The sequence below is a fragment of the Falco biarmicus genome, chromosome 1 (genome assembly GCF_023638135.1).
Source record: "Falco biarmicus isolate bFalBia1 chromosome 1, bFalBia1.pri, whole genome shotgun sequence".
NCBI lineage: Eukaryota > Metazoa > Chordata > Aves > Falconiformes > Falconidae > Falco > Falco biarmicus.
Window position 1 is genome coordinate 77,637,528 of NC_079288.1, and position 27,903 is coordinate 77,665,430.

A 27,903-nucleotide genomic window follows, 5' to 3' on the forward strand; every position below is an offset into this window, starting at 1 on the left:
AGCATGATAGCGATAAAACGGCTGCTGGCTTTCTGCCCCCCGCACTCGCAGAGGTCGCAACCTCCCCCTTCACCTATGTTCTCTTACATGCATATATCGGCATTTTTTTAGCCCACGTCGCGCACCCACTGCTGCTGGCGTCGGGTGGCTCGCCACAGCCGGGCTCAGCCCGGGCCCTGCCGCCTCGGGGGCGGTGAGCCACCGGCAGACGGGCGGCATCCCCCGCGCAGCGCCCGGGCTGCGGGGAGCCCGCCCAGCCCGTCCCCTGAGCCAGGCCCTCCCCGGCCCGGCGGCCCGCCCGCGGGGAGCCCGCCCTCCCCGGTCGGGGTGGGGCCTGGCCGTCGCTGCGGAGCTCCCGCGGCTGCTGCCAGAGGCGGCGGCGGCGGCCCCGGGCGCGTCCCGCATATAACCGTGCCGCTGCGCTCGGTGCCGGCCTCACTGCTTCCCGCGGCCGCCTGGGGACGGCGCTCACCTTGCGCGGCACCTTGGCCATGGCTCGGCGCCTCAGCCCTGCGAGCTAGTCCCGCGGAGCCCCTGAGCTGCCGCGCCTCGGACGGAGTAAACGGGCCTTGACGCCGCGGCTTTATACTCCAGCCTCCTTCCTTCCATCTGCTGCTCTTTCCCGCCCCGCCTGCAGAAGCTCTGCTCGGGGCAGAAGACACTTTCCCGTCCGTGTGTGCATAAAGCCCGACTTCCCTTCCCTTCCCTTCCCTCGCTGCACCGCGATTGCACCTTCCCCGCCTCCTCCCCTCGGGCCGGGCAGGCTTGCACCCCTTCTCCGCCGCTCTCCCCGCCAGCAGCCCGCCGAGGATGCGGGTGTCGCTGCTGAGCCCGTTGCTCCTGCTGTCGCTCAGCTGCAGCCCAGGCGCTGCGGAGCTGTCGGCTGCCCGAGCCAAGTGCCCGAGCCGCTGCGATGTCTCCAAGTGCCCCAGCCCCAGCTGCCCCAGCGGCTACGTCCCCGACCGCTGCAACTGCTGCCTCATCTGCGCCGCGGGCGAGGGGGACTCCTGCGGCCGCAAAGAGGACCCGCCCTGCGGGGACAGCCTCGACTGCCGCTACCCCATGGGCAAGCGCTTCGCCAAGGGGGTCTGCCAGTGCAAGCTCAGCGCCCAGGTGTGCGGCAGCGACGGCCGGACCTACGACAACATCTGCCAGCTGAAGGCGGTGAGCCGCAAGGCGCTGCAGCACGGCCTGCCCGCCGTCGCCCAGGTCCAGAAGGGAGCCTGTGAATCGGGTAGGAGCATGGTGGGGCCTGCCCGTGGGGCAGAGGGCGGCGGGTGGGCGCTGCAGGGGCGTGCCGGCTTCCAGGCTAAGAAAAAAAACATGATTTCCAGTCACCTGGGGAGACTGGGTGGCTCCAGGGACTGTAGGAGGCTACAAGGTCAAGGCACGTCGCCTGGCTGCCAGCAGTCACTGCGGTGTGGGGAGGGGGCGTCCAGGTCCTTTCTGAATGGCAAAAATCCTCTTCCTCAGTCTTTGGTGCAGGCTGGGGGCCGTGGGCAGAGGTTTGGGAAGATCTCCCCTCGGCAGCACGGCCGTGGGCACCTGGGTGCTGTGCAGGTGGCTGCTGCGGTGCCCCGGTGGGCAGGATGGGCGGCATGGCCACCAGCTTGGTGGATGGAGGGCGTTGGGCTGGTGGGGCAGGGCCGCCGTGGCGTCCTCAGCCTTTGCCCCTGCTCAGGGCAGGGCAGCGGTGTGCGCTCGCTGTTGTCCTGCCAGCGCCACGTTACTGTCGTAATGTCGGCACTTGCTGCTGAGGCGTTTCAGTGGTGTGGCCCATGCAGGTTGCGCTGCAGATCCATTGCACCATGGCCTGCACAGGCAGAGCGAGGAGCTGGGAATGCTTGGCCTTGGGGGCTTCCCTGGTGGCGTATAGGAGGCATCACCTGGAGGCATCACCTACAGGCATCTGTAGAAAGAATAATGCCTCTTAAAGCCAAGCAGGGCAGAAGAAGCACCAAGTATTATATAAAACCACCCTAAACCATGGTCTTTTTTCCTGGTTTTTGGTGGTGTTTTGTGGGGTTTTTTTTTTGCTTTTCACAAGAGGTTTTGTAGCCTACTTCTAGAGTCTAAAGTGGGGGAAAAAAGCCTGCAGAATTTTACAGTTTAAAATATTGACACTCAGGATACCAAATAGTCTTCTGTTTGCAGTAACATACTAAGGCCATTGCCTCGGATATTGTGATGTGCTATGGCAACTTCAGGCTCAATGGTTTAACTTCAGAAAGTTTAGTAATCACTTATGTTAATAGTAATTTTATTTTTTTTTTAAGCGCTAAAATGGGTTACTTTTATGGAAGTGTTAGTGCTGCCTAGTATTTTACCACATACTGCTATGTTAAGTGTTTGCTTCTGGTACCTTTCTCGCAGTGTTCCTGGAAAGAAAAGTCATATGCACAGTGGAGTTTTAAGTCATGCATTAGTGTTTCCATTATGTCGGGTGAACCACTAACCGTCCTGTTTATTCACAGATAGCAGACTTGCCAAAATTATTGGGAGGGGTCAGAGGGAAAAGGGCTACTGTTGTAGCCTTTCTGTGAATAGTGGACCTTTCAAATATCCCGCTCTTGAGAGAAGGTAAACTCTGGTTCAGAGAGGGAGGAGGTCAAATGCTATTCCTGGAGTTCCTTTAGGTGTGTCTTGTCAGAGTCAAGAATTGCTCCAGGTGCCAGCCTGGGGCTGCACTGATCAGTCTCTCCAGTATTTTGTAGTTGTAAATTGCCCTTTGCCTGTTCCTTTTCACATCAGCATCCGTTAGCTTTAGTACTGCTAATACTAGGCTGGAACTGATCCATGTGAAATAATCAGAATGTTTATCCAAAATGAGTGAGCTAGCCTGTGTCTAAGGGCTTACTGAGTGCATGGGGTTTGGTATATATGACATTTTCTTTAAGGAATCCTCCTGACTCTACTGTTAATAGGCTTAGGAATTTGAAGCTGTGAAGTAGAAGTAACTTTTTTTTTTTTTTTTCAAGCAACTATTTAAGGGTTTGCTTTATTTTGGCTTTATTTTTTGTCCCAGAAAACCTCGGCTTAGATGAAGCATCTGGTTCTCTGTTAAGTTTTATTTTTGTTTTATTCAATTCTACAGCTGCACAAACTGAAGCTCAAAGAAACCAAGTGTCTTGCCCAAGGTCAGACTGAGTTGGCGGTTGAGCCAGGAATAGAACTCAATTATGGTATTTTTTTTAAAACAGTAACATGCAATGGATGTAATGAGAGGTTTAGAAGAAAGTCGACAGTTTAAAATTATTGTTGAGTTTCTCTCTTTTTCCCTGTTCTTGAAAGAAATCTGGCCTCAGATGACTCAATTTGAAGGGCTAAGCTAGTTATAAAGTAAATCCAGTTTTACTTAACCATACATATATTAAAACAATCTCAGGTAAAGCCTTATGTAGTGTGGCTTAGGTCATTTTCAGAACATGCAATGACCCTGAGGAACAGCTTTTGAAATGTCAACTTCTGTCCATTTCCAGTTGTTCGTGTTGATGCTAAGTTAGATTCTGGCAGTGATAAGCCAAGACAGGCTGAGAAAACTTAGGTGTGGTTTCCTAGTGACAGAAGTCTGGTGAACAAGGATGCATGAAAAAGGAGTAGTAAAGGATCATAAAGGATGCAGGAAGGAAGAGAGGAAATAGATGCCCTGGATGACTGAGTGGTAATTCCAAAATTGACATAATTTAAAATACTTTTTTCTTGTTGAAGGCCTGGATTAGCTTGAAGAACACCATGTCAAATTGCAAGTTCTAGATACAGTGTACTAAAGGGTGTGTGTATTGCATAGTTCCATACAGGAGCTCTGTCATTGATGCTCTTCAATATGCCTGTGCCTTGAAAACTATTACTCATACAGTTAGCATTATGTATCTGAGCAGACCCATGGACTTCTCTGCAGAACAACTAGGCAAATTTAAACTGTATGCTACAAATACTTTTTTTTTTTCCCTCTTCAACACTAGATACCTTAATATATGGGAATTTTCTGATACAGCTAGATTTTTCCTGCCTTCTGTTACTGTGAGAAAGACAAGCTATTGCAAGCTATTGTGTAAATAATGGCATAAATGTTTATGGAAGACAACTTCTGTAATCAAAGACCAGTTCTTACAGAGTCCTGTTTCTCACTGTAGCAAATTTAAGTTTTAACAATGTCACATATCAATCTATTAAAATGTCAGACTGCTCACTCAAAGGATTCAGAGTCATCTGCAATCCATGGCCAATTTATGTCAGACTCTTTCTTGCACAAAGGGCTGTTTATAATCTTCAAGCACAGCTTTCTTACTACTGTTAATAATTCCCTGTAATGTTATGTTGCTAACAGCTTCTGTGAAGACAGTTCAGATGTTGAAAGGTTTGTATTTTCTCACCTAGGACGTGGAAGCAAAATGTTACTTTTTTTTTTTTAAGTAGAGGTGCTATTTTGTCAGTGCAACAAGGAAAACTAAAAGATTGATTAGAAAACCTTTGAGGAAAGAAGTTCCAGAAAACAAGTATGTTGGCTTTGACACTGATCCTTTGCAGGGTTCTTCCTAAGAATGTCTGTCTGCTGCATTGTTTAACTGAAGTCACTCTCAGAAAGTGGTCATGATGTTAAGCCTCACCCATGTCAGTCAAATCTTTGCAAGGTATGAGCCTAAAAGTTCAGTTCCCTGAAAGAAATGTTTGAAATATGGTTAATACATGAGCAGAGTCATTGCACACAGTTCTACATGGGGTGTTTGGAGAGTACCTGTAAATAAAACCTTGAAGATGCAGAGGAACAATTGAGCATATCCTTACTTGCACTTATGAGAAATTGGCCCAGTAAGAGATACTGAAGTCTCCTACAGGTATTATTGTCATCAAAGCTTTACAGCTGCCTCCAGCTGTATTTAGGGAAATTTACTACAAGGTATTGGCTGAAAATGTAAATTCTAGTCATGTTCCTTTATTGATTGTTTTCTTTATGTCTGAGTTTGTTTTGATTTCCTGTAGGTGAGGATTAATATTGTGCAATGTTTGGTATATAGTAAATAAAGAGTATGGCACGTCACTGCTTTGTATAGGATAGCTAACGGGAAAGATGTTCTCGTCATGTCTCCTTATAAGAGCCACTTGGGAAGGAGAAATAACAAGCATCTGAACTCAGTGAGGTGTCTGTGCTGGAAGGCTTGTGCCAGTTTGTCTCCGTCTGGCTGTTGTGATTGCAGCACTGCACAAGAAAGCCACTTTGGTGTTGGTTCACCAAATTGTTTTAATCTGTGCACGGTAGACAATCCATTGGATAAACAAGTCTGAACCATAATGTGGCATTAAACTCACCAAGGCTTTATGGTCAGTGCACAGCTATGCAACTTGATCTTAATGCTGAATTCATCAGAAAAGCTGCCCATGAACCTATGTTTCCAGCAGATGTTTCTGTTTTTTAAGCAGAGACATTATAATCTTTTATTTGTCTTTCATTTCTTTCCATGAAAGCACAGTTGGGACAGTGTTTATCCCTGGTGATCAGATCTACCAGGTTGCAGTCCTCCCTTAGACATAATAATTTTGCTGAACACAGAGATATTTTCTGAAGCTGGTTTTTAAAAGGGGGATGGGGGAACAGCCTTAAAAGAATGAGTTTCCCAGGCTCACAAATTCTTAATGAATATAAAATCGTGGATTTTAATACAATGTATTGTCTTTAAGAAAGCATTGAATGTGATTTGATTTAATTCTACAGGGAGTAAGTTGGCAGATACTTAGAAACTTTCAGTCTTTTGCAAATGTAAATTGGTCTAGCTTTATTGTTTTCAGTGGGATTATGACCATTTATTTCTGCTGAAGTTTTTTTCCAGTTCTCTTCCTACTATGTTAACTCTACAAATTTGTTGGAGTTGTTCCTGATTTACCTCAGTGTTAAAGAGATTGGAGTGGGTCTATTGTCTCTGCAAGAAAGTAAATAAAACACCATTAAAAGTGCTTATAGCCTGTAGAAAATGCTACTATCCAGGAAAAGCTTTAAACTGGTAATAAGGATACTCCCACCTGACAGGCGTTAGCTTTAGCCATGTAAATCCAATGTAGCTGGAGCCCATCGAACTGGAAACATAAGATCACCTCTTAGGAAATACGCTGAACATCTTTAACTCCAGTCCATGCACTTACATCCAAATCTGGATTTTGAGTGTTTTGTGAGAGAAGCTAGAGAGCTTCTGAAGATCTAATTATTTAATTGAAATGATAGGATGCGAGTTCAGATCTGCTGAGAATACGGTGGATTTGTGGCTATGGAACAGATTGGGAATATCTAGCTCTTTTGATTATGAAATATGTAGACAGCTAAAGACTCACACAGTATAAATGTGTTTTTACTTGCAAGTACAACCTGGTTGCAGTACCTTTGATATTTTGGTTATACAACAGATACTGGATTAAATGATGGCTTTTTGCCAAGATAAATTAGCTTTGGTTAGTTTGAGATGATTTTGAGCTTGTAGTAATAACATGGAAAATAATGCATGTTATTGAGAGACCTTTGGAGAAATATGTGACAAATCTTAGTAGGTCTGTTGGTCAAAATACACAAAGCTGCTGGAAACTCGAGCTTTTACATTCAGTCCAGCAGAGGTCTGAGAGTGGTGTGGAACTGCAAGACAGCAAGGTGCAGGGGGTGTGTGAGAAAGACATTTAATTTTTATGTTTCGGTAAGAACAGTAGCAGCAGCTAGTGTCTAGTAACTAATGCAAATTGAAGGTCTGACAGAAAGCCCTGGTTCTACTACTACAGTTAAAACACTTGTCTTTGGGGTGACCTTAGACAATTTTGTTGCTTCCTTCTTCCTTTCCTCAGGCTGCAATTCCTCCCTTTTAAAGTATATTGAGAACTTCTGATGAAAACCAGCAGTGTAATATTTATGCAATAAAATTTAATTGATAATAAGTAACACTTCAGTTCCCTTAAATAGGGCTGTATGTGTGAGAGTAAATGCTAGTTTGCAGTTACATCTTCCAAGTCTGCAGTTTGAGTTCCTGGCATGTCATACAATGTGTTTAAAGGTTCTCATCACTCCCATCTTGCAGAAGATGATTCAAGAGAGATCAGTTTCTATGAAGGCATTTCAACTTTGTAAGTCGATTTTCACCAGCATTTAGTCCCCATGAGACAATAGTAAGAAGAGCTCATCTCTAATCAGGCCAGTAGATCTTCAACTATACCTTTCTTACAACGTTTGCACATCTGTTATTCTTGATCCTCCTTTGTTTCAGATTTCCCTTTAATGTACAGTGCAGATTTGGATTCATCTTCAGGTATGAGTATTCTTGTCTTCTGACCCCAGCAGAGAGTTTCTGAACTTCTGCTCAGACTGAGAAATGCTTTCCCTATGATATGGGAAGAAGACAAGTTTTGCTTCTGTTTTATAGTCTCCTCTCTGTAATGCTGCATTTTATTTTCTTCAGCTATTTCCATGTTTACATTCATCAGCTGCCTCTTTCAGACTTTTTCTCTCTGCCTACCCTAAATCTTACCAGAAAAGCCACTGCTACCCATGATGTTTCCCTGGTGGCTAGTCAGGAGTGGTGTAAAACTGAGTTCTTTGACAGGTGTCCGCCTCTGCTTTTGGCCGTGTGCAGTGCTGCGACTATTTGGCATGGGCACAACAGTTCAGCACTCAGCAGATGCAAAGGCATTTAGTTGCCCTGAGTCACATAGAGCTATGCTGATTTACACCAGCTGAAAGCCTGCATTCACCATACTTTTTTCCCCTATGATAGCTTGTCAGCTGAGGGTCTGGCCAACTGACTGTCATAGATGCATAGTAATTTCTATTAAAATAAATGTGATGATAATGTTACATCCTGTCAGTGAACAATGCTGTGTATGCAAGCATTCAAAGTCATGTTAGTAGACTTCAAAAGATACACTGCATAATCAGGCAAGCTGCTTGTGAACTGAAGGTAAGATATATCTTCAGTGACCCAGTAAACAAAATAATAGTATTATATTGTGCTTACATATGACTGTCCTCTCTGATTCCTGTTTGCAGTGTCTCTTTTAAACTAAGTACAAAAACAAGCGTATTCAATTGGTTAGAGGGATTTTTCAGTGTGTGAGAATGTGCATAAAAATAATAGATCAAGTCTAGTCCTGCCAATTTGTTCCTTCTGTTTATAACATATTGTATAAATTTAGCTTGCTAAATGTAAGCATGGTTTCTTTCTCCTCAGAAGCAAATCCCATGTCCAGTAACAGGAAAAAGAACTCACTGATTTCTATGGAGAAATGCCTAAATTGTCTTTATCTGTTTTCTTCAGTATTTTCTTCCTTGGTACCAGTATCCATTCTGTAAGTTCCTGTCTTTGCTTCAGGTCTTTTGGATTCTGTGGTAATTTAAAGCCTCTCACTTTCTGACTTTTTAGGTCCTCTAACACTTTATTGTGAAAGCTTTCTGAGAGACTATAGGAACTATAGCAACTAGTTCGCTGTCACCCACTCACTATCTTATGAATTCATTCAAAGAATAGGACAGATCAGTGAGACATCTTTTCTGTAAATAGGTTAGACTCCTTTGTGCTGTAATCTTTGTAAAGTAATTTACAAGTTACAAGGTTTAATGGTCAGTAAAACATCTGTAGATAAGGATTGGTGAAAATGATCTTTGAACTAGGAACTACATAGAATACCAAAATGCATGAGAACTCTCTTGGACTTCTCTCTTCTTTCTTTTCTGTTTCTTTCCTTTTTTGTGTGATGCTTCCTACCTCCTTTCCTTTTAAAGATTTGGTTAAAAGGAAGCTGATGGAAAAAAAGTATATGCTTTCAAAAGACATGCTCTGTATTTGAATTCATTGCTATGTTATGTGATCTATAAATAGGCAAACCTAGAACCCTTAAGCCCAGGTGTTGTCTTGGTATGCAGGAACTACTGTGGAGAAAGTTCATCCTTCAGCATGAGTTGAACTCAGAGCAAATCATGATGGTGCAAAGCATCACTTTCTGAAGGGCTGATATTGTTTAGAAATTAGAGCTTCTCCCTCCTGACTAAATGGCAGAAAAAGAATTATATCTCTGGGGATAAACAGTGTGCTGTTGCACCAGATTTGAAAAAAGCCAAAAATGTTATTGCTGTATCTGATTACAACTTGTTTAGTCCCTTCCCTAGATCCCCTAGTTAATTTTGAAGCATCAGGCTGTACACATGAGAGATTGCTGTTTGAGTGTGGTGATATGTCCCCTAGCATATGTTTAACATATGTGTTGATATGTCCCCATGTATTAGGGACAGCAGAAAGTATGACATGCTAGCACAAGCAATATTACAACTTTGTGATGTTTTGATGTTAGAATCCAGGATGTTGTGACAGTAGAAACCAAGATGCTGATGCTGTGGTTTTTTCCCTCTCCAAGATCTTAATTCCACAGAATTATATTCAGTATTCATAAATGCTGTGTATAGTGCTGTGTAATGTAGTACTATGCTGGCTTCTATCAGAACACTTAGTATTTAGTAAACTGTTGCTATGCCCAGCTGCTTGTGACAGCTAAAATGTGAATTTGCAAAACTTCTTAGGTGCTAAGGTTATCATTTACAGCAGGTTTCTAATGTGTCTACTTCAGAAAAATCCTAACTTGGGTTCTAAATGCCGTTCCCAAATGCTGTGGCTATATTACTTAGCACTTGTTAGACCACGTCTAGAGTGCTGCATCCGGTTTTAGACCCCTCAGTACGAGAATGGTGTTGACAAACTGGAGCGAGTTCAGGAGATCATGGGGTTTGGGGTGGGGTGTGGGCTGGACATATCTCCTGCGAGAAGAAGCTGAGGGAACTGGGCTTGTTCAGCCTGGGGAACAGAAAGCTTCAGGAGGACATAACAGCAGCCTTCTTGTGCTCATGAGGAAATTCCCAGGAAGATGGAGCCAGGCTTTTCACAGTGGTGCTTAGTAGGAGGATGAGAGACAACGGGTATGACTTGAAATGGGTGTCAACAAGAGAGGTCCAGACTAGATACACAAAAAAACTTTTACCTCATGGAGGACAGTGAAGCAGTGGGACAAGCTGTCCAGAGAGTTTCTGGAGTCTCCATCGTTGGAGTTTTGCAAGTTCCAGCTGGACAGAACCTTTGAGCAACCTGGTATGCCTTTGTAGCCGACCCAGCTTTGAGCAGGAGGTTGAACTAGAGATCTCCTGAGTCCTTTCTGGCCTGACATCCTACTGCCCTATGTGTTTTGGGTAATAGTAGCTGTCCTGAGAAAAATACTCCAGACAAGCCTCGTAGACTTCCAAGAAAGCCAATTATAGCCAAGTAATGCTGATATTTAATTTTCTCAGAATCTGCCAAAATGCTGGATAAGTTTCGAACCATCTTAGTGATTTTGATTCCTTTTCCAATACCTGTTTGGAAACTATCCCAGTAGGAGAAACAGACCAATTCAAAGCATTTTTATCTCACTTACTTGGCAAAAAAGGGTATTGTCTTATTAACATATCCAATTCTTTCTGCTAGTATAGGTCACCTACAGTCCAGCAGCCCAAGATACAAATTCAACTTCATAGCAGATGTGGTGGAAAAGATTGCACCTGCAGTTGTGCACATAGAACTTTTTCTCAGGTAACGCTTTGAATTCTTTGTATTTTAATTGCATTGTTTAATAACTGCCTACAAAGGTTTTCCAGTGTAGTAACCTTCATTTTGAGTTCTTGAAGTTCACAGAATACTCTGAAACATTACAGCAGACTCGTTCCAGAGAACCACCCATTTGTGTGTTTTGTTCCTGTTTAGTAGATTTATTTTATTTGGCTACAGTCTACAGTACTTTACAATATATATTGTCTGCCATAAAATGTCTCATCTTTGGACATCTCTTCAGCCTTCACTAAAATGTGTTGCTTGTTGGATTACGTTTATTATCTGAGTTTAAAAAAAACTAGTCCAGAAGGTAAGCTGGAAAAACATTGCTCCTTGTTGCTTATTCTACTTTCAACGAGAGGTGATTTTTATTTTGGTAGGGAGAACATTAAGAGGTAGCATGTTGACCAGATGTAACCTATCTAAACACAAAAACTATTTCTGATAGGAAAAAAATATACTAAATTTGCTGACCAAAACATACCATTATTCAGTGTACTGAAGCTGGAGCTAAGGTGGCAAGTTTAACACTGAGTGCTCAAAAGAACCTGAGAGACAGGTTTAACATCAAGTGTTCAAACCAGCCTGCTGTCAGAACAAATTACTGCAAATATTATAGGTACTCTATTAACTGAATACCTTGCTGCTCGGCGTGCTCTATTTTTGCATATACTTGAGAATTTTTATAGGGTTTTTTAATATCCAAAATTGAGATAATCAGTATTTTTGAGACATAGCTTTATGCACACGGTGATTGGTCTTTCGAGAGTGTTACAGCTGAAGATGTTTAAGATCTGCGTATATATAGTTAAGATTTTTCTTTCCCTGCAAGTAAATGTTTTTCCAGCAGCCTGCTGGGCACTAATTGTGATACTGCCTTCTGCCTGGGATTGGCTCCAATTCTTTATTGCTGAATAGCCCAGAACTTTCAAACAATTTCCTAATAAGGACCACATCTTGGAAGAAAGAAGAATTTGTGGACCTTTTCTCATCTTCTGCCCAGGCACTTTCTGTTCCCCTAACAAATCTAAGGTTGTTACAGCAGTTGTTGATGGAGACAAGTCATAATACTTTAAACAGTTTATAAAGTCTTTTAACTGTCTATATTGCAGCAAATCTTGTTTCCCTCCAAGTTTTACCCATTGCTAGTGTTTTTCATTTCTTTTCTTTCACGTTTTCTCAGTCCTTTCAGTTTCCAGACATGATTTTTCCTGCCAGTCTACACTTGGGTTTCATGATTCCCTGAGGTGTCACCTCTTCCATTGTTCCTCTGTCCAGCTGCAAATGTTCCTCCTTCTTCCCTTTTTCTCTTTAGAGGACCAGTCCATTTGTCTGCCCTACTATTTCCTGTTGTTGTTTTATTCCCGTATGGAAGCAGCAACTGGTGGGATCAGATGGGCTCCTCCTCCTTCCCTTTTTGTCACCTAGCCTCTCCTGCAAGGAAGCCTATAAAGATAGAACTGGAAATCAAAGGAAAAGGGCCCTGCCGGTTGTCTGAAAACCTCAGTTCCTGTCTCCCTGAATGACTAAAAGAGATCATAATTTTCAGCAAAGGATCCTTTCTTTGTCAATTATTTTAAATTTAATTTTTGTAAGGGTTGTAACTTTGGTCATCAAATGCTTTGTTGTTTCTCAAGGTGAAAGGTGGTAAATGATTCCTAATGTAATTGTCTCTTAGGTTATGCTTCCCTTTTGAGTTATAATTACTTACATTTTGTACAGGCACCCTCTCTTTGGTCGAAATGTCCCGCTTTCCAGTGGATCTGGGTTTATTATGTCTGATTCTGGTTTAATCGTGACCAATGCCCACGTGGTGTCAAGCACCAATGCTGTATCAGGCAGACAACAATTGAAAGTGCAGCTACAGAATGGAGACACCTATGAAGCAACCATCAAAGACATTGACAAGAAATCTGACATTGCAACAATAAAGATTCACCCTAAGGTGAGTGGCATAAACAGGTGAGTGAATTACTTTGGGAACCCTATTTCAGTTTCATTTAGTATAGAGTGACTGGATGAAATATGTGTTTAGGGATTCCTTGGGCGTATATTTGGGGGAAAGCAATGTACTGAAATTTTGGCCTGGAAATTTTTCCTCTTAGAATTAAATTATCTTCTGTGCTAGGAACTGCTAAAAAACAACAACAACAAAAAAATGCAGCTCAGTTAATGTATGGCCAGATTCTGCTATCTTTACCTGAAGACCCTGGCTATTTTGGCTAATCCTGCTAGCTTCGTTCCAGTACATGGATGGCAAGGTGGTACATAGTGTAGGGAGAATGGCAGTCTGGTGAACAGTTAGTTTGTGTGCTGTTTGTAGGAGGAGGGAACAATCTGCTGAAAAACAGGGAAGTCTGTGTCAGAATCTTGCTGGCTTTTTTTTTTTTTCTGGATGAAACTGCAAGGTACAAAAACTAACACTTTGTTTCTGGGGACAGTTTAAAGCAGTAATGTGCTGCAGAATACTAATTTTACCTGATGTAAGTTTTGGGTAAACGATAGTGAGTGGCTCTTTCATTAATGTAGTGGAAAGTGTGTGTTCCTAACTTTTTGCTAGTTTTTGATCTTTCCAGTCAGGTTATTTTCAGGTATAATCTAATGTTTGCCTCTTTCTTTCTGTGTTTATTTAAGAAAAAACTACCAGTATTGTTACTGGGACACTCTGCTGATCTGAGGCCAGGAGAATTTGTGGTGGCAATTGGAAGTCCATTTGCCTTACAGAACACCGTGACAACAGGTATTGTCAGCACTGCTCAGCGAGATGGCAAAGAACTTGGCCTGCGGGACTCTGATATGGATTATGTTCAGACAGATGCTATTATCAATGTAAGTACTAGGTATGCGAGGAGCTGAGTTTTGCAGTCCTGGGACCTTGAAATCCCCACCTATTCAGCAGAGAAGTGTGTGCTTGTAAAGATGAATCCACTAAAATAAAAGCTTTGTTTAATATCAGGAATAGTCTGCTCTTATAAAAGCTATACAGTGTCTGTAAGTTGTATTCAGGCTTTAGTGTTGTGAAAGGTATAATAAATAAAACTACCCTCCTTGAGGTTGTCTGTGGAGGTGTTACATATGACAGACCCTCTCATTCAGTAGTTTGTGCAGTAACACGTGATTGTACAGACGAGCAGTAAATCTGCACATTTCTCTTTCTGCTTGTTCAGCTGACCTGGCCAAGCAAGCTGTAGAATAGGGCCAAAGTTTCATTCATCTCCATGCATTAGAACCAGATGGAGTAGTCAAGTTGATAGTGTCTGCTTAAATTTAATGACAGGACACCCAGCTAAGAACTTAAGGAGGGGGCCGGTTTTTTTGTTGTTCTTGTTTTCCCTTTGCGTATCACATACTCCAAGTAAAAATCTAGACGTAAAATATCTAAAATTTGAGATAGTTTGGAGTTAAGTGTCCCAGCACTGCATGTTCTATAGAAATACACGAAAATAATGTCCCTTTAGAGCAGCTTGGAGGGATCCAAAGAGCTTAAATAAAGTCCTTGTGTGCGTATATAACTTGTGCAGATTCTAAAACAAGTGTTGCTTGCATATCTGAGGTAGAAAATGTCCTGAAATTTTATGGCATAAGTCTGTTATACATTGAAAGGGATATATTTTCAGGATTTATTTGCTGAACCTCAAAGTCAAATTTGACATAACAAGTCATAAGTCTTAGCTTTTTACACAGGCAAAGCGCTTCAGAAATGTTTATCGTCACAGACTTGTTGAGAGAAACTGTATGGGAAGAAAGAGGGTAATTACTTTTCATGCTAGGTATTACATGGAAGTGAGCTTTTTCAAAAAGCTTCTATATGAATCAGGAGCTGGACCTCTTAAGACATTTAATTGGAATTACTCTCTTCAGTCGTGTAAGGAGAATAGGAGAACTTATGCAAAATGTGTTACTTGGGAGTGCACACTGAATTGGTGGCAGAGACAGAATTAGAACATGGGATTCTTGACTTCACGCCTATACACATTCCTCAAGATCACACTGCTTCCTTGTGTATACACTAGACATTCAGTGTCCTCAGAAGCTAATGATCAAGTTTAGACAAGGATAGCAGAGTGTATCAGATAATGCTAGACCAAATGGAATAGTGATAGCAGAGGAGGTAAGGAAAATGACAATATATTTATATGCTTTGCCATCTGAGACCACAGAATATGAAGATAGTCCCTGGCATAGGGATGCTTTGTGCTTAGCTGATATACTAGTTTTCTCCTGAGAATGGGAGGAGTTTGAGAGCTGCTCTGTTCAGAGCATTCCTGTGGCTCAGCCAAGACTTTCCTGCAGGAATGTGCATGCAGCTGCCTTCTGAGAAATGCTGGGAGAGCAGGAACATGGGGCAGGAGAAAACAAGGCCGTACGTTCCTAAATGGAGCTATGCTACATGTGCTGTAGTTCTTTCATTATCGTGTTCTTCAAGCAGAAGACAAGTGAATGAAAGATGATATGCTGAGGAAGCCTGAAAAATCATTACCTTGGTTCCTTTGTGTCAGACATAAAAATCAAGTGTGTAGCCTGTGATTGCTGATACGATGTAAGAAACTGATCTCTGTTTAAACACAAACTTCAAAGCTGTTTTAAAAATTTTAAAGTCTCTTTTATTCTTCTGAGACTGTATAAAGTTTGCCCAGTGCTATCTAAGTATAAACAGTTCATATGGCTCGTGTTGCTATCATGCATCACTTAGCTTTTGTTTCTTTTGAGTAGTAAGTTGCTGCTCTTGGCTGTGTGGTAGACCTACTTGAAAACTCTGGCCTCACTCGGAAACAAACATGTTGGGCCAACATGAAGATGGACCAGACTTCTCCAGCTCTCATTTCCCGTAGTACTGTTGGATGTTTCCTTTGACGGTCATTAGGTATTAGGCAATTTCAGGCTTCTCAGAGCTGCTTATATATGCCCTCTCTACAGACAGTCTGTGGTTACTAAATCAATCCTTATGTAGTACCTACCTCATAGCAATATGCTGTGATTAAATATGTAAAGCACTGTGTTCTCTGGTAAAGAGAGATTGACAGTGGTACAAACCAAAGTGATGAATAAAACTACTAAAGAACGGTATGTGCACCTCACTGAAATATAGCTTTAAATAGCAGTTAATTATTTCAAAACTTAGTTCTGAAAATCTTTAGAAGAATAAAAATACTAATTTTAACTATTTAATTATTTTTCTTAAACTTAGGATCTAACTATTTGGAGTGGTAAATTGCCACTCCTAACTTAAGGCCTGTTTCTGGAAAAAAAATACCTTTACCACAAGAACTGTGAACGAGTAGGGTAGGACCTACCTGTAATCAGTGATCAATATTGCGTCTTTCAATGCTGCCTAAGAAATGACCTGCTCTCTTTCATTTACTTACAAACAAAATACTGTTTGAAACGAAAATTGCATTTCCTACCGTGAAGCACCAATTTATTGTTCCCTTATGTCATTTTTACAGTACGGCAACTCTGGAGGACCTCTAGTTAATCTGGTAAGTCCATGTGACCTGGCTTTTGTTTTGTTTCAAGAGCTATTTTGAAATTAGTGGAAGAATATTTTTTTGGAATGATTCATAGGTCATACCAGCTTACAGTCATTCAAGCTAATGATAGGCAGATACCCTGAAGCTAACACAAGCTCTGCAAATTAGGTCTCAGTTCATATACCGTGGAAAAACATTTTATTATAAAGCAGAGGAAATTTTACACAGCAGTGAGGAAAATGGGATCTGGAAGGAGCAGTTAGGCTCATTCACGCTATGAAACCTGGGATGCACGGCAAAGATGAGACCTGATTAATCCGCACAACTGATTTTAAAATAGATTGCTTAAAGCCAGCAGTGATTTTGGAGGTCGGTGAATTGTGGCTGTAGTGGTAGTAGTGACTCCACTGCCCACTCAGCAGAGTGAATCTCTTTCCAAGTGGTGGGATGGACCTTGGATGAACAAACTGTACTGTAATCTCTCTGGCCATCACAGTTAAATGCAAAAAGGATTGTGAATCAGAGCCCAGATCCTCCCTTACAAGTAATGTTTATTTCTTGAGTGATTACAACACTCTAAAATTTCTTACAACAGCTTTTAACATGAAATGCTAAGCAATGAGCTGAACCCTGGCACTTAAGAGCAAATTAATTGGGTGCTGTCTCTCAACAGGATGGTGAAGTTATTGGGATTAACACCTTGAAGGTCACAGCTGGAATTTCTTTTGCTATTCCTTCAGACCGTATCACTCAGTTTCTCACAGAGTCACATGACAAACAAAGTAAAGGTAAGATTGCAAGAAACAGTGACATCTTTGAGTTACTATCCTGATCTGTCATTGAAGTGCCAAAAGACATGGGTTGTCTTTGCAGGTCAGTGAATTGTGGCTGTAGTGGTAGTAGTGACTCCACTACCTGTTACTGAAAGGAGCAGCATTTTTTTACAGTATAAAACACTATAGACTTGGAAATAGAAAACAGCTTCAGTGAAGCAGGAGAGACATTGTGTTACTCAAACGCCCAAAGAGTAGACAGTATCTGTATAAATCTGGGGAAAACAGCCTCTGAGAACAGTGAGGACACAGCCTCAAATGATCTTAAGAACAAATGGTGACTTGGTCAAGGAGTCTTATCCTCACATATTGTCCAAACAAAAAGGAGATTGAAATGTATTGTGGAGAATAAGGTCAAAACTTTTTAAAACACTTGTCCATAGATGGAGTATAGTGTGTGCACTATCAATGGATGATCTTTATTTTGCTATGGTCATCTATGTCAGTGCTATACAATTGGATATTGTGCTAGATTCTCAGACCCCCGTGGAGATAGAGCTGTGTTCTAATTCCTGAAAAAAATACAAAGGCAAGCAGGGGGAGAGGCTGAAAAAAAGAAGAGCCTCTGCACCAAAGAGCATATAAATCTGAATATACCAGCAACTGACAATTGCAGTACTCTGGACTTTTTTGATGTGCCTGCCTCATATATGTCACACTATATTAGGTGTCATTCTACGTGCTGCACAGCCAAAGCTGATCTAGTAATGTTTCATCCAAGCCAAACCTTCCTTTCTCTTTTGCTTGCCAATTTATCTGTCTACACCCTACTCGTCTTTTATCATGACTGTTGGCTGCTGCTTCTCTTGAATCTTCTTGATATTAATCTTGTCTTCTCCTGAGTTCATCCTAATTGCTGATGCCAGGGTTATTCCCCTACACTGTTGTGCTCAGTGTTCTCTCAGATACTGTTATTTCAGAAACTTCCCTTAGTCAGAGGTCTTAAAGTTATGCATCTGCTTGTGTATTTGAGACCATCGCAATTCTGATGGGTCCCCTCATCTGTGTTTTGCCGACTTCCCCAAATCAGATTGTTTTCACTTGTTGATTTGGGGGAGGGGAGTCGGTGAAAGAAGTTGTTAATTATGTGCTGAAAAGTACATTTCAAACTAGCTGAAATAGTTTTGTTTCAGCCAACAAGTCAAAAGAACTATTTATTCACCCAGGTTACTAACTGTTTGTTGGCTTCTGAGAGACGCAGGTCTGTATCATTAGTGATGTTCCCCTTCAGAACCAAACTGCTCATCTCAAAACAGGGAGGAGCGATGGCTTGCTCTGCTGGCATGGCTCTAGGGGCAGGAATGCAAGGCTTGTGCAGAAAGCCCACCATCTGCCAGTGAGTTCCTGGAAACTAGGGCTGGAAAGTCAGTGAAGGCTAGAGATGTTGCCACTGAAATCAGCCACCTTGCTCCTTCAGGCACCTTTGCCTCCAGAGAATGATGAATCCACTGAGCCCAGACAGAGGGCCTAGAGATAACTTTGCCTGTGGAACCCTAAGAGAAAACATGGTGAAATTTAATCTTGAGATTGGAACATACTGATTTTTTTTTTTTTTATCATTTGCATTATCCCCTAATCAAAGGAGAAGGATTCACACTCACTCATAGCATTAGTGTGACCATTAGTGCTTGGTATAACCCTGGGTACAGGCAGTTTTTATTTTTTTAATTTTTTTTTTCTTTGCTTGTCTGAAGTACCTTTTGTACTTTTGCTGCAGGCAGAAGCACAGTCATTTAGAGCCCTTGATGCATAGAGAAGGAGAATTTCTAGGAGATATTTTCACCATATTTGAGACATAGAATTTTCATGTTTGTTGTATAGGCGTTATTTCTTGATATAGGGAATTTATGTAAGCAGAACTTTTGGGCTGTTTTTATCATGTTTTCTTTTGCTCCAATTAAGTTTCAGAAGTTTCAGTGGAATCCACCCTTATGGTACAGTTAAATCATAGAAATAAGTTTAAGGGTATTAACATTTTGCTTTAACTAATATTTCCTGAAGATAATAAAACTCCCTTAGGAAACTGATTTTCGCAGATTTACTCTGGCGTGTAAGAGATATTAAACAATATTTTGAGTAAGCTTGAACTTAGTCTTTAAATCTGAGTTGATCAGATAACTACCAGTTTTATATAGAAGGCATATATTTTTGAAGTCACATCCATTGCATATAACTGCAAATATATAATCTACTGATGTACAGGAGTGGAGAAGGGGAGGAAAAAGGAGAGGACGGTATCTGAATGCAGTGTCTGCAATGATTATGATTATCGAAGCATTCTATATTACCTAATGCATGGGTAATACATGATAATAGCTAATAGATAATTTTTGACCAACGATTTACCACATTCTGCATAGAGATATTTATCTTTTGAATCATCTGAAAGTCTTTACTGATTTCAGATTTATCAGTAATAGTGTTAACCTCCTTTTATAGTTAGGAATTACTAAACTGGTGCATGAAGTTAAGTGTCTCCATCTAATCTCAGTTTTTAACCATCTGTGTGTTCTGTCTTTACCTCCAGAAGTCATAGATATATTTAAGCATTGACTGTTTTGACTGGGTTGTTTTTTGTTGTTGGTGTTTGGTGTTTTGGTTTTTTCTTTTTACTTCAGTGTCTTTTATTAGTATCCTGTAGGAATTTCTCGGTTTCAGTCTTGGCTCTGCCATCTATTTCTAGTTTACACTTGAGAAGGATGGTAAAAGTAGAAAGTGTTCAAACATGGATCCTCTAGAATGGAAGACAGTAAGTTAGCAATTTGACAAAATATTAAAGAGAAAATCCAGCCTAAGAGGTCAGCCTGGGCTCTCATATTATTTTAGCAGAGAAGTGAATAAACCTTGTTTCAGATGGGCAAGGAGAAATAGGGGAGTTCTGCATTGGCCACACCAGTTCATTTATATGAATCTTCTTACGTTCCCAGAACACTTAATTGGTTGTGTTGAAACTATATGCTTACCTGTGTATTTTTATGATTATTAATGATAATTATTACCAATAAACATTAGGGCTGCTTAGGAGGCTTGCTAAGTATAGATTCAGAATACTGATTAAATTCAGCTATGTGTTTATATGTGATGATGCACATTATTTGGCATTATAGATTTGAGCTGTTTTCATGGTTTCTGTTTGGCAATGGAATATTTTCTTAAATACTTTCAGGACTGCTCATGCAATCTGCAAGACCATCTTAAGTGCAAAAGGAGCAAGCAGAGAAGTAGGAATTTAGCCTGCCACTTGAATAAAAAGTGCAGGATTCGTTTCTTCACTCAGAAATCTTGGCAATATCCTGGCCCTACTGAAACCAACTGTAATGGGGATACTCATGTGCCAGAGTTAACTCATGTCCGTAAGAGTCTGAGTACCTGACCCCTTCATTTGGATTTATCAGGGGGTTTTTTGCCACAGTTTATAAGTCATAAACACTTCTACCTTCAGCCTGTGATTACCTCTCTAGTTACCTAGTATCTCTACTGTTATAAGCATCGGTAAAACCAGAAAGGTTTCACACTAAAGCAAATGCTTTCCTTACTGTGGAATAGAAATCTCCATAGTGAGCTGCTTCTAGATACTTGGGGTCAGCTGCTTGTGACTTTGTATTAATGCAAAACAGATTTAAGTTTAAACTAGTAGTTGAAGCTGGTTTGCTTTACTTTGTACCACTGGAATCAGTATTCAGTCTGGCCTGCTGTTTACAAAAATGAAATGAGATTTGAATATCTCTCTGCTGTGCTATGCTCCAGCTTTAAGTGGTTTCCCATTTGTTCAAGCTGATTGTTCCTATGTATTGGCCTTCTTTTGACTGCTGCTGGGACTTCACCCTGGTGACGTGCTTCTCAGATTTACAGCCTCACTTTATTCCAGTTCTCCTAATTATTTTTTCTTCTGCCTCATGGTTGCACAAATTGCCTGAATGACAGGTTTTGAGACTTTCATTCACAGAACAGATGTAATATGACAGTGTTAGTTCAAGGTGCCACACGCAGTTCTGCTAATGTGACTTAACCTTTACATCAAAATGCCTATCCTTTGGGGATGGTAAAACAGTGTAATAGCTTGTCTGTGCCTGTCCAGTGTCTGCTGATACTTCCAATAAACTGCACAATTATATTCCCTTTAATCATTGTTGATGAAAGCTTTGGTTCTTGTGCAAGATATTTGACTTAAGTTAAACTGAATGGAATGGACTTCTGCAAAACAAGACAAATATTTTTTATATATGTATATTTTTAACCTGTATTCTGACATCAGAAGTGGCTGGAGGATGGGAAGGGGGGTAATCTAGTCTCTGCTGCTAAAATAATGATTAGATCATAGCTATTAGTTTTATTTTATACAGTAGCCTGCTACTGTTACAGTATGAACCACTGTTTGCAGGGTGGCAAACTTATTTTGGAGAGAGGGCTGAAGGCCATTTTGAATTTTAATGCATGAACATGAATGAAATGATACCCCAACCTGCCCAAAGATGATGGTAGAATAAGACTTCTAGTTTTAAAAAAGTCTGTAGTTACCAGATTTATTTGTACCCCCCACCCCCAAACCTCATTTTATCATTAGCCACTGGGGAATTAGTGCCCTTTTTGATCAGCAGCATTTCTGCTTTGGTTTTCTGTTCTTGCCCAATCTCATCCTTGCTGCTTTATTTCTTCCAGATAGGTTTCTCTTGTCCCTTCTTTCATTTTTCTTTCATGGAAACATTCCTAACTCATGCCCCAGAATATGCTTTGTGCTTCTGCATATTTTGCATCACACAGGTGATGACCAGTAGCAAACCGTTTAATGCAAACAGTAAACTGTCACCAGAGAGTCTGTCATCTGTGTTTCATGAAGACAACTTAGATCATTTAACTGTCCACTTTACAGGGATGGAGAGATTATTTTCAGGTGGAGAATTATCATGTTTGGATATTTTTAAAAAGTGAAAAACTATGTTTATGCCAGGTAGACTAGAGAAGCACTATGAATTACACTAGGTCATGGCCATGCCCAAAGCTTTTGAGACTTCGGTTTTGAGTAGTTAGAATTCTTCAAGACACTTTTACTGTAGCTGACTTTGATCGCATTAGTTTCACTTTAAAGCAGAAGAGAGCCAGAACAGTTCAGGGAATAACAGGGGTGACAGTTACAGTTGTAAGATTCAGTGTGTAGCAAATCCAACGTTTAGTAGTTTAGTAGCCAACATTTTCACTGACACTAATGGGAATATTGGACATGTATAAGATTCAGGACCAATTCCTTTACTTGGGACTATTTTTCTTGGAAAGAATAAGAGTTAGAGAAGACTGTGTGTATCTCCTTTTCAAACTGTTTCCTCACATGAGAACATGGAGAAGCTCAAAGAAATTGTGAAGTAGTTATGCTGGCACAAGTAAGGGGAAAAGCTGTTTCATACCGGATATAACTAACTACTGAAGCAGTCACTTCAGGAAGTCATCAAACTGCATTTTTTTTTCATAAGACAGCTGTGCAATATCATGATTACTAAAAGCCAACTGCAGAAGTGTGGTGCTGTTTCTAAAGGAGTAAATTTTCACCATTTAAAATTCTACAGTCTTGGCTAATCATAGAATAGTTTGGATTGGAAGGGACTGTTTAAGGTCATCTAGGCCAACTCCCTCTGCAGTGAGCAGGCACATCTTCAGCTAGATCAGGTTGGTCAGAGCCCTGTCCAGTCTGACCTTGAATATTTCCAGGAATGGGGCATCTACCACCGACCTCTCTGGGCAACCTGTTCCAGTGTTTCATCACCCTCATAATAAAAATTTTCTTCCTTATATCTCATCTAAATCTACCTTCTTTGAGTTTAAAACAGTTACCCCTTGTCCTATTGCAGCAGACCTTGCTAAAAAGTTTGTTCCCATCTTTCTTATAAGCCCCCTCGAAGTATTGAAAGGCTGTAATAAAGTCTCCCTGGAGCCTTATCTTCTCCAAGCTGAACAACCACAACTCTCTCAGTGTTTCTTCATAGGAAAGGTGTTCCATCCCTATGATCATTTTTGTGATCACTTTGGCTAAGGTGTATGGGGTTTTTTTACTTTTAATTCTTTGGGGTAGAAATAACAAGCCATTTGCATTAGAATCAGTGTGAGTCTTTTGGTTGTCCTTTCCCTGAAAGGTGGAAATTTTAATTTCTTTAAATCCCATTTCTACATTTTGGTGAGAACACCATATGATTGAATTGTCTTGACCAGTTTCAGATGAAATGGTAGTTGGTTAAGAAATTTTCCATTTACTGAAGTCATGTGATTAGTAGATCACAGAATTCTTCCTGAATTTCCTGAAGGAAAACTAGTGGAGTATAAATGAGCTTCTCTCTTACTCTCATTTGCAGGGAGAGGGATTGTCATTGTGTACACCAATGCTAACCAAAATAAAAAATGACTTCAGTGTAGATGTGTATGACTTCTGCTTGGTTTTATCGAAAGCTGATGACTTAAAATACATGTCAATTAAAATGGGATGTTTCAAAGTAGTTACTTCGTCAATGTTTGCCAAAATTTCTTAAATATACTTTGTATTACTTTCAGATGGGAAGAAGCGTTTCATTGGCATCAGAATGCTGACAATAACACCTGCGTAAGTATCTTAGAAAAGTAGTCTGTATGATCGTGCATACACCATGTGATCAATAGTGGTTCAGAACTTCATCATTCAGCTTTCATTACAAATTTCCAGAAAATCCAGAAGTGTGCATTTGCTTCTATGAAATCTGTGAACATTTTAATGATGCTAGTGAAATACATGTTCTGAGACCTGGAAGATCACTGTCAGTCACTGTCTAAATACTGGTAACGGTGGATGCTCTGTTGATAGCTGAGGGAAATTAGGAAGAGCCTGAACAGAGATTTTGGTTCTTCACGAGGATGTCTGGAGTTAACCCGGGTTTTAGGTGACATCTAAACAAGCTGCTCTTTTCAGGTGACTGAGTGCCAATGGCAGATTAGCTGCCTGAGGGTTTGGTGGTAGTTTTGTCAGTGCCAGTGGAGGCCATATGATGTGAGATTTAGTGCCTAACCATTAACTGGGAAGAAAGTAGTTGCTAAAGTGCAGAAGTAGAGCTTAATGCCTCCATGTTAACAAAGCCAGAATATGGGTGCTCTCTTCCAGTTCTTTACTGTCTTTTCTGTCTCATGTTGCTTTGTGTCTTCCCATTATGAGGATATATTCTGGGATAACAAATGAGGAGTCTTATGGTTCTTGTGCAGCAGTAAGCGCACTTCCAGCATGGCAGTAGGCTACAGAATTAAACAAGACAATTTCCAGCTGGGGTTGTAGTAAAGCTATCTTTTATTTATTGAGTTACACTCTTGCAGTCCTCCCCAGAGGGTCAGATCCTCAGCTGGAATGAATCGGTGTAATGGCATTAACATCACTGGGCCACCACTGATGGAGAGAAGCTCAGAATGTTTCTCTGCATAATTGTGAAGTAAACGTGCTAAGATTTTACTGCTTTTGTGGCATCTAATGGAGCAGTGTAAGATGTCTCCAGGCCCGTTTCCAGGAAAGGACTACTTCCCCTAGTGTGTTTGCTTTAGTCGTTTAATTGTTAGCTTCCTCATTACAAAATCAATGAAGTGAGGCTATGTGCAGCCATTTTGGCTTGCTTTCCATCTGAGGGACCCCAAGTTTTTGTGGCAGACAGCAGAGTAATCCATCATTAGTTTAAAACCATTTCTTTCCAGAAATGGGTTTTAAACCACACTGTACACAGACCTGAAATGATGTCATCCCCTCAGAAACGAGGGTATATTTTTAGAGTCTATTTTGCAGATGATTCCTGTCGTCTTTCTTTAGAAAGGGATGCACAAACAATCCTCAAGAAAATTTGAGGAAGCTGGTTTCCTTGGAAAACTCTCACGGTTCTCATCTATCTGATGACTGAAGTTATCAAAGGCTTTACTGTTCTAGATAAAGACAAACTAAGAATGTCTTGCAAAATAAAAGTATCAAAATAGTTAGCAAACTTCTGCCCCACCACCAGCATTATTTTTTTTGGAGCAGGAATGTCTTTTATCCCTGTACAGCACCTAGGACAGAGTGTGCTACTGTCTCTGTGCTCTTCTACAGTGCCATCTGTGCTACTGCCATAAATAGCAAAAGTCAGGTTCTTGCAGGAGATGTACAAGACCATTAAATACAGTATGCTTTGCACAGTTAAGTAGTTCTAACTCTTAAAAATCTGTATTACTGCTTTTAATCCAATTTCAAATCCCCTGTGTTCTCATCACAAGAACAAGAAGCAAACAGTTAAGTCATTCATTTTTGGTCACAAAAAAATGTGAGAATAAATAAGAATTTTTGAATGCTTCTGCTTTTGTAGTGGAATAAAATGCTGTATAACTTTGTTCTTTTAGCTTGGTGGAAGAACTGAAACACAATAATGCTGATTTTCCTGATGTCAGAAGTGGAATTTATGTACATGAAGTTGTTCCAAACTCACCTTCTCATAGGTATGTAGAGCGCGTAATCTTCTTCACCATAAATAAATCTTCAGATAGATATTAGTAGGTAATATTTCTGTTTATATTCAAGTACTTCCTCATACCAACCTTGATTTGTATTTAAACAAAAATTGTACCTTTACGTGTAAAAAAAAAAAAAAAAAAAAAAAAAAGAATAGTCAAGATATTTGTGCTAAGAATCTACTCATGTCTAAAGAAGTTAAATATTTCAATAGCAGACTATTTTAAATCATAGAATCATTTAGATTGGAAAAAATCTTATAAGGCCACCACTAAACCATGTCCCTAAGTGCCACATCTACACATCTTTTAAATACCTCCAGGAATGGTGACTCCACCACCTCCCTGGACAGCCTGTTCCAGTGCTTGACAACCCTTAAGGTGAAGAAAATTTTCCTAATATCTGATCTAAATGTCCCCTGGCATAACTTGAGGCTGTTTCCTGTTGTCCAATCGCTTTTTACTTGGGAGAAGAGACTGACACCCACCTTGCTATAACCTCCTTTCATGATGTTATGAAACATTAACAATGTGCAAATATAAAGAACACCCCAAGTACAATTAATTAAATTTTGGTTTTGAAAGGTATGTTGAATATTAATAAATAGAAACTTGGATTAAATTTGAACAGGAAACAGGATAGCATTTACAGAAGAAATTGTCAGAGCTATTATCTGAGACAGTGCTTTATCTTAGAGGAAGAGACTACTTTACAGAACGGTTGGAAAATAAATATTTCTAAAAATGTTTTTTAGGAATTACTAAGATACAAAGGCAATAAAAGCAGCTATCCTGGATTACATCTGAACATCAAGAAAGAAATAATTTACCTGTAGTTCAGTTGGTACGCATTGCTTGTCTTGAAATTTTGAGAGTGGTTTAATTTCCAGTGCTTGAAATGCATACTGGAGAGAGAAAAGCGTGTTCTTGCAAATGGATGGAGTGGAGTGAGTCACTTGTGGCTAACAGGCTTTTCTGTTTCTCCCTTGCTGTAGTTTTGTGGAAGACAAAGAGAAAGCGGGGCTACTTGTTTTTTCTGTTTTAGAAGAAAATCCTCAGTTGATGCGAGCCTGATTTTGCATTTAGCGAGTTAAACCAGTTATTCTCTTTCAGTAGGAAGGGTGGAATTTCACTTCAGTGGAAATTAAAACAAGTTAAAATTTACCACATCAGCCAAAGAGGTGGTGAATAGTCTTTGTACTTTCGCTGCACGTAGAATGCATACTTACTGCCTTTTTCTTCTTGTCTTTGCAGAGGAGGGATCCAAGATGGAGATATTATTGTTAAAGTCAATGGGCGTCCTTTGATGACTTCCAGTGACCTGCAAGAGGCTGTGATGAATGAATCACCTCTACTACTTGAAGTTCGAAGAGGAAATGATGACTTGCTATTTAACATTGAGCCTGAAGTTGTAATGTAAATAGAGTTGAGGAAGCTCTCACCATAATTAAACTCACTTATTCTGGAACACTAGATACCTCCTTTACAGCTACAGTAATTATACTTCCTGTTGACTAATGACAAGGTGGACTAACTTAATTGCCTGAGCCATTTCTGTACATAGTAGCTAGAATGAATTCAACTATGCCATTTATAGAAGATTTAACTTTGAAAGAAATTTAAGAGCTGTGTTCTGGTTTGGGTAGCTGGTAGAAATGGGGTCCAATTCCTGCAGATTCAGTTCTGCATTTTAAAAGACTAAAATACTACTGGAAGTGAGGAAGCATGTTGAAAGGGGAAATTATTCTTAAAACTACAGTCAGGGCTGCAGCAGAACCAAGCTATTGCAATGCACAATTGAGTGATTTTTTTGTATAACTTTTTCAATGTGAACCTAGTATTGGGAAAGCTTGTATTTGTTCTTAGTGCTTCTATGCTACGTGTCAGTGCAGGTAGATTAAATCTGTAATTGTCAAAAGGAACAAAAATGGTATCAGGCTCTAGAGTGTTACACCTAGGTCATGCGATTTTGGAATATAGTAAATGATTCTTATAGAATTAATGCCTTATTATATATGTCAAAACGATGTGCTGAACAAAGTTACGTTTGAGAAAGTGCACAGTTTTTTAAGAATTTGATACAAATCAGGTTTGCATTTTACTGGTAAGCTTTGCTGTAAAATTGTTATACTACTTTTGGCTTGTACTGTGTATGTTTCTACTGTAAGGAGATTAAAGTTTACACAAATAATTTGTTGGTGTAAACCTCTTTTTAAAGAAGTATGTCTTCTCTCCCTCTTCTGTCAGACTGGAATAGACTCTCCCAAGAGAAAGTTTTCTTACAGAAAATTGGGCCCTGATGTTATGAAAACCCTTTGCAGCCCTATGGTGTAATTATTCTGCCCTTATTTAGATTATGTTTAGACTTGCTTTGCCTACAAGTAGTTTATTTATACTGGGTTTTTTTTCTTATTTATGAATAGTGCTTTGATTTCATTTAGAGAGTATCTAGCTGGGATCCTGTTGTCTTCAATTCCGCCTGCGCATGACAAAAGCAGAAAGGAAATACTATTAACCCTGGTTTACAGCTAGAGT

At 40.4% G+C, this 27,903-nt stretch overlaps 1 protein-coding gene across 1 annotated transcript; it reads left to right on the forward strand.

Moving 5' to 3' along the window:
• Positions 1 to 327: 327 nt before the first annotated feature.
• Positions 328 to 27,569, forward strand: HTRA3 (HtrA serine peptidase 3). The gene is made up of 9 exons (XM_056326581.1): positions 328 to 1,234; positions 10,478 to 10,577; positions 12,318 to 12,540; positions 13,230 to 13,424; positions 16,043 to 16,075; positions 16,740 to 16,854; positions 23,434 to 23,482; positions 25,261 to 25,356; positions 26,623 to 27,569. Exons 1-9 carry the CDS (start codon positions 811 to 813, stop codon positions 26,786 to 26,788), a joined length of 1,401 nt encoding a protein of 466 aa, XP_056182556.1. The 5' UTR covers positions 328 to 810; the 3' UTR covers positions 26,789 to 27,569.
• Positions 27,570 to 27,903: the final 334 nt, after the last annotated feature.

Excerpts from the sequence above, each read along its gene's own strand:
- HTRA3 (XM_056326581.1), top strand. The coding sequence starts at position 811 with ATGCGGGTGTCGCTGCTGAGCCCGTTGCTCCTGCTGTCGCTCAGCTGC. Across the intron at positions 1,235-10,477 it reads GAAGGGAGCCTGTGAATCGG|GTCACCTACAGTCCAGCAGC; the intron begins GTAGGAGCATGG and ends CTGCTAGTATAG. Across the intron at positions 23,483-25,260 it reads ATGCTGACAATAACACCTGC|CTTGGTGGAAGAACTGAAAC; the intron begins GTAAGTATCTTA and ends TTGTTCTTTTAG.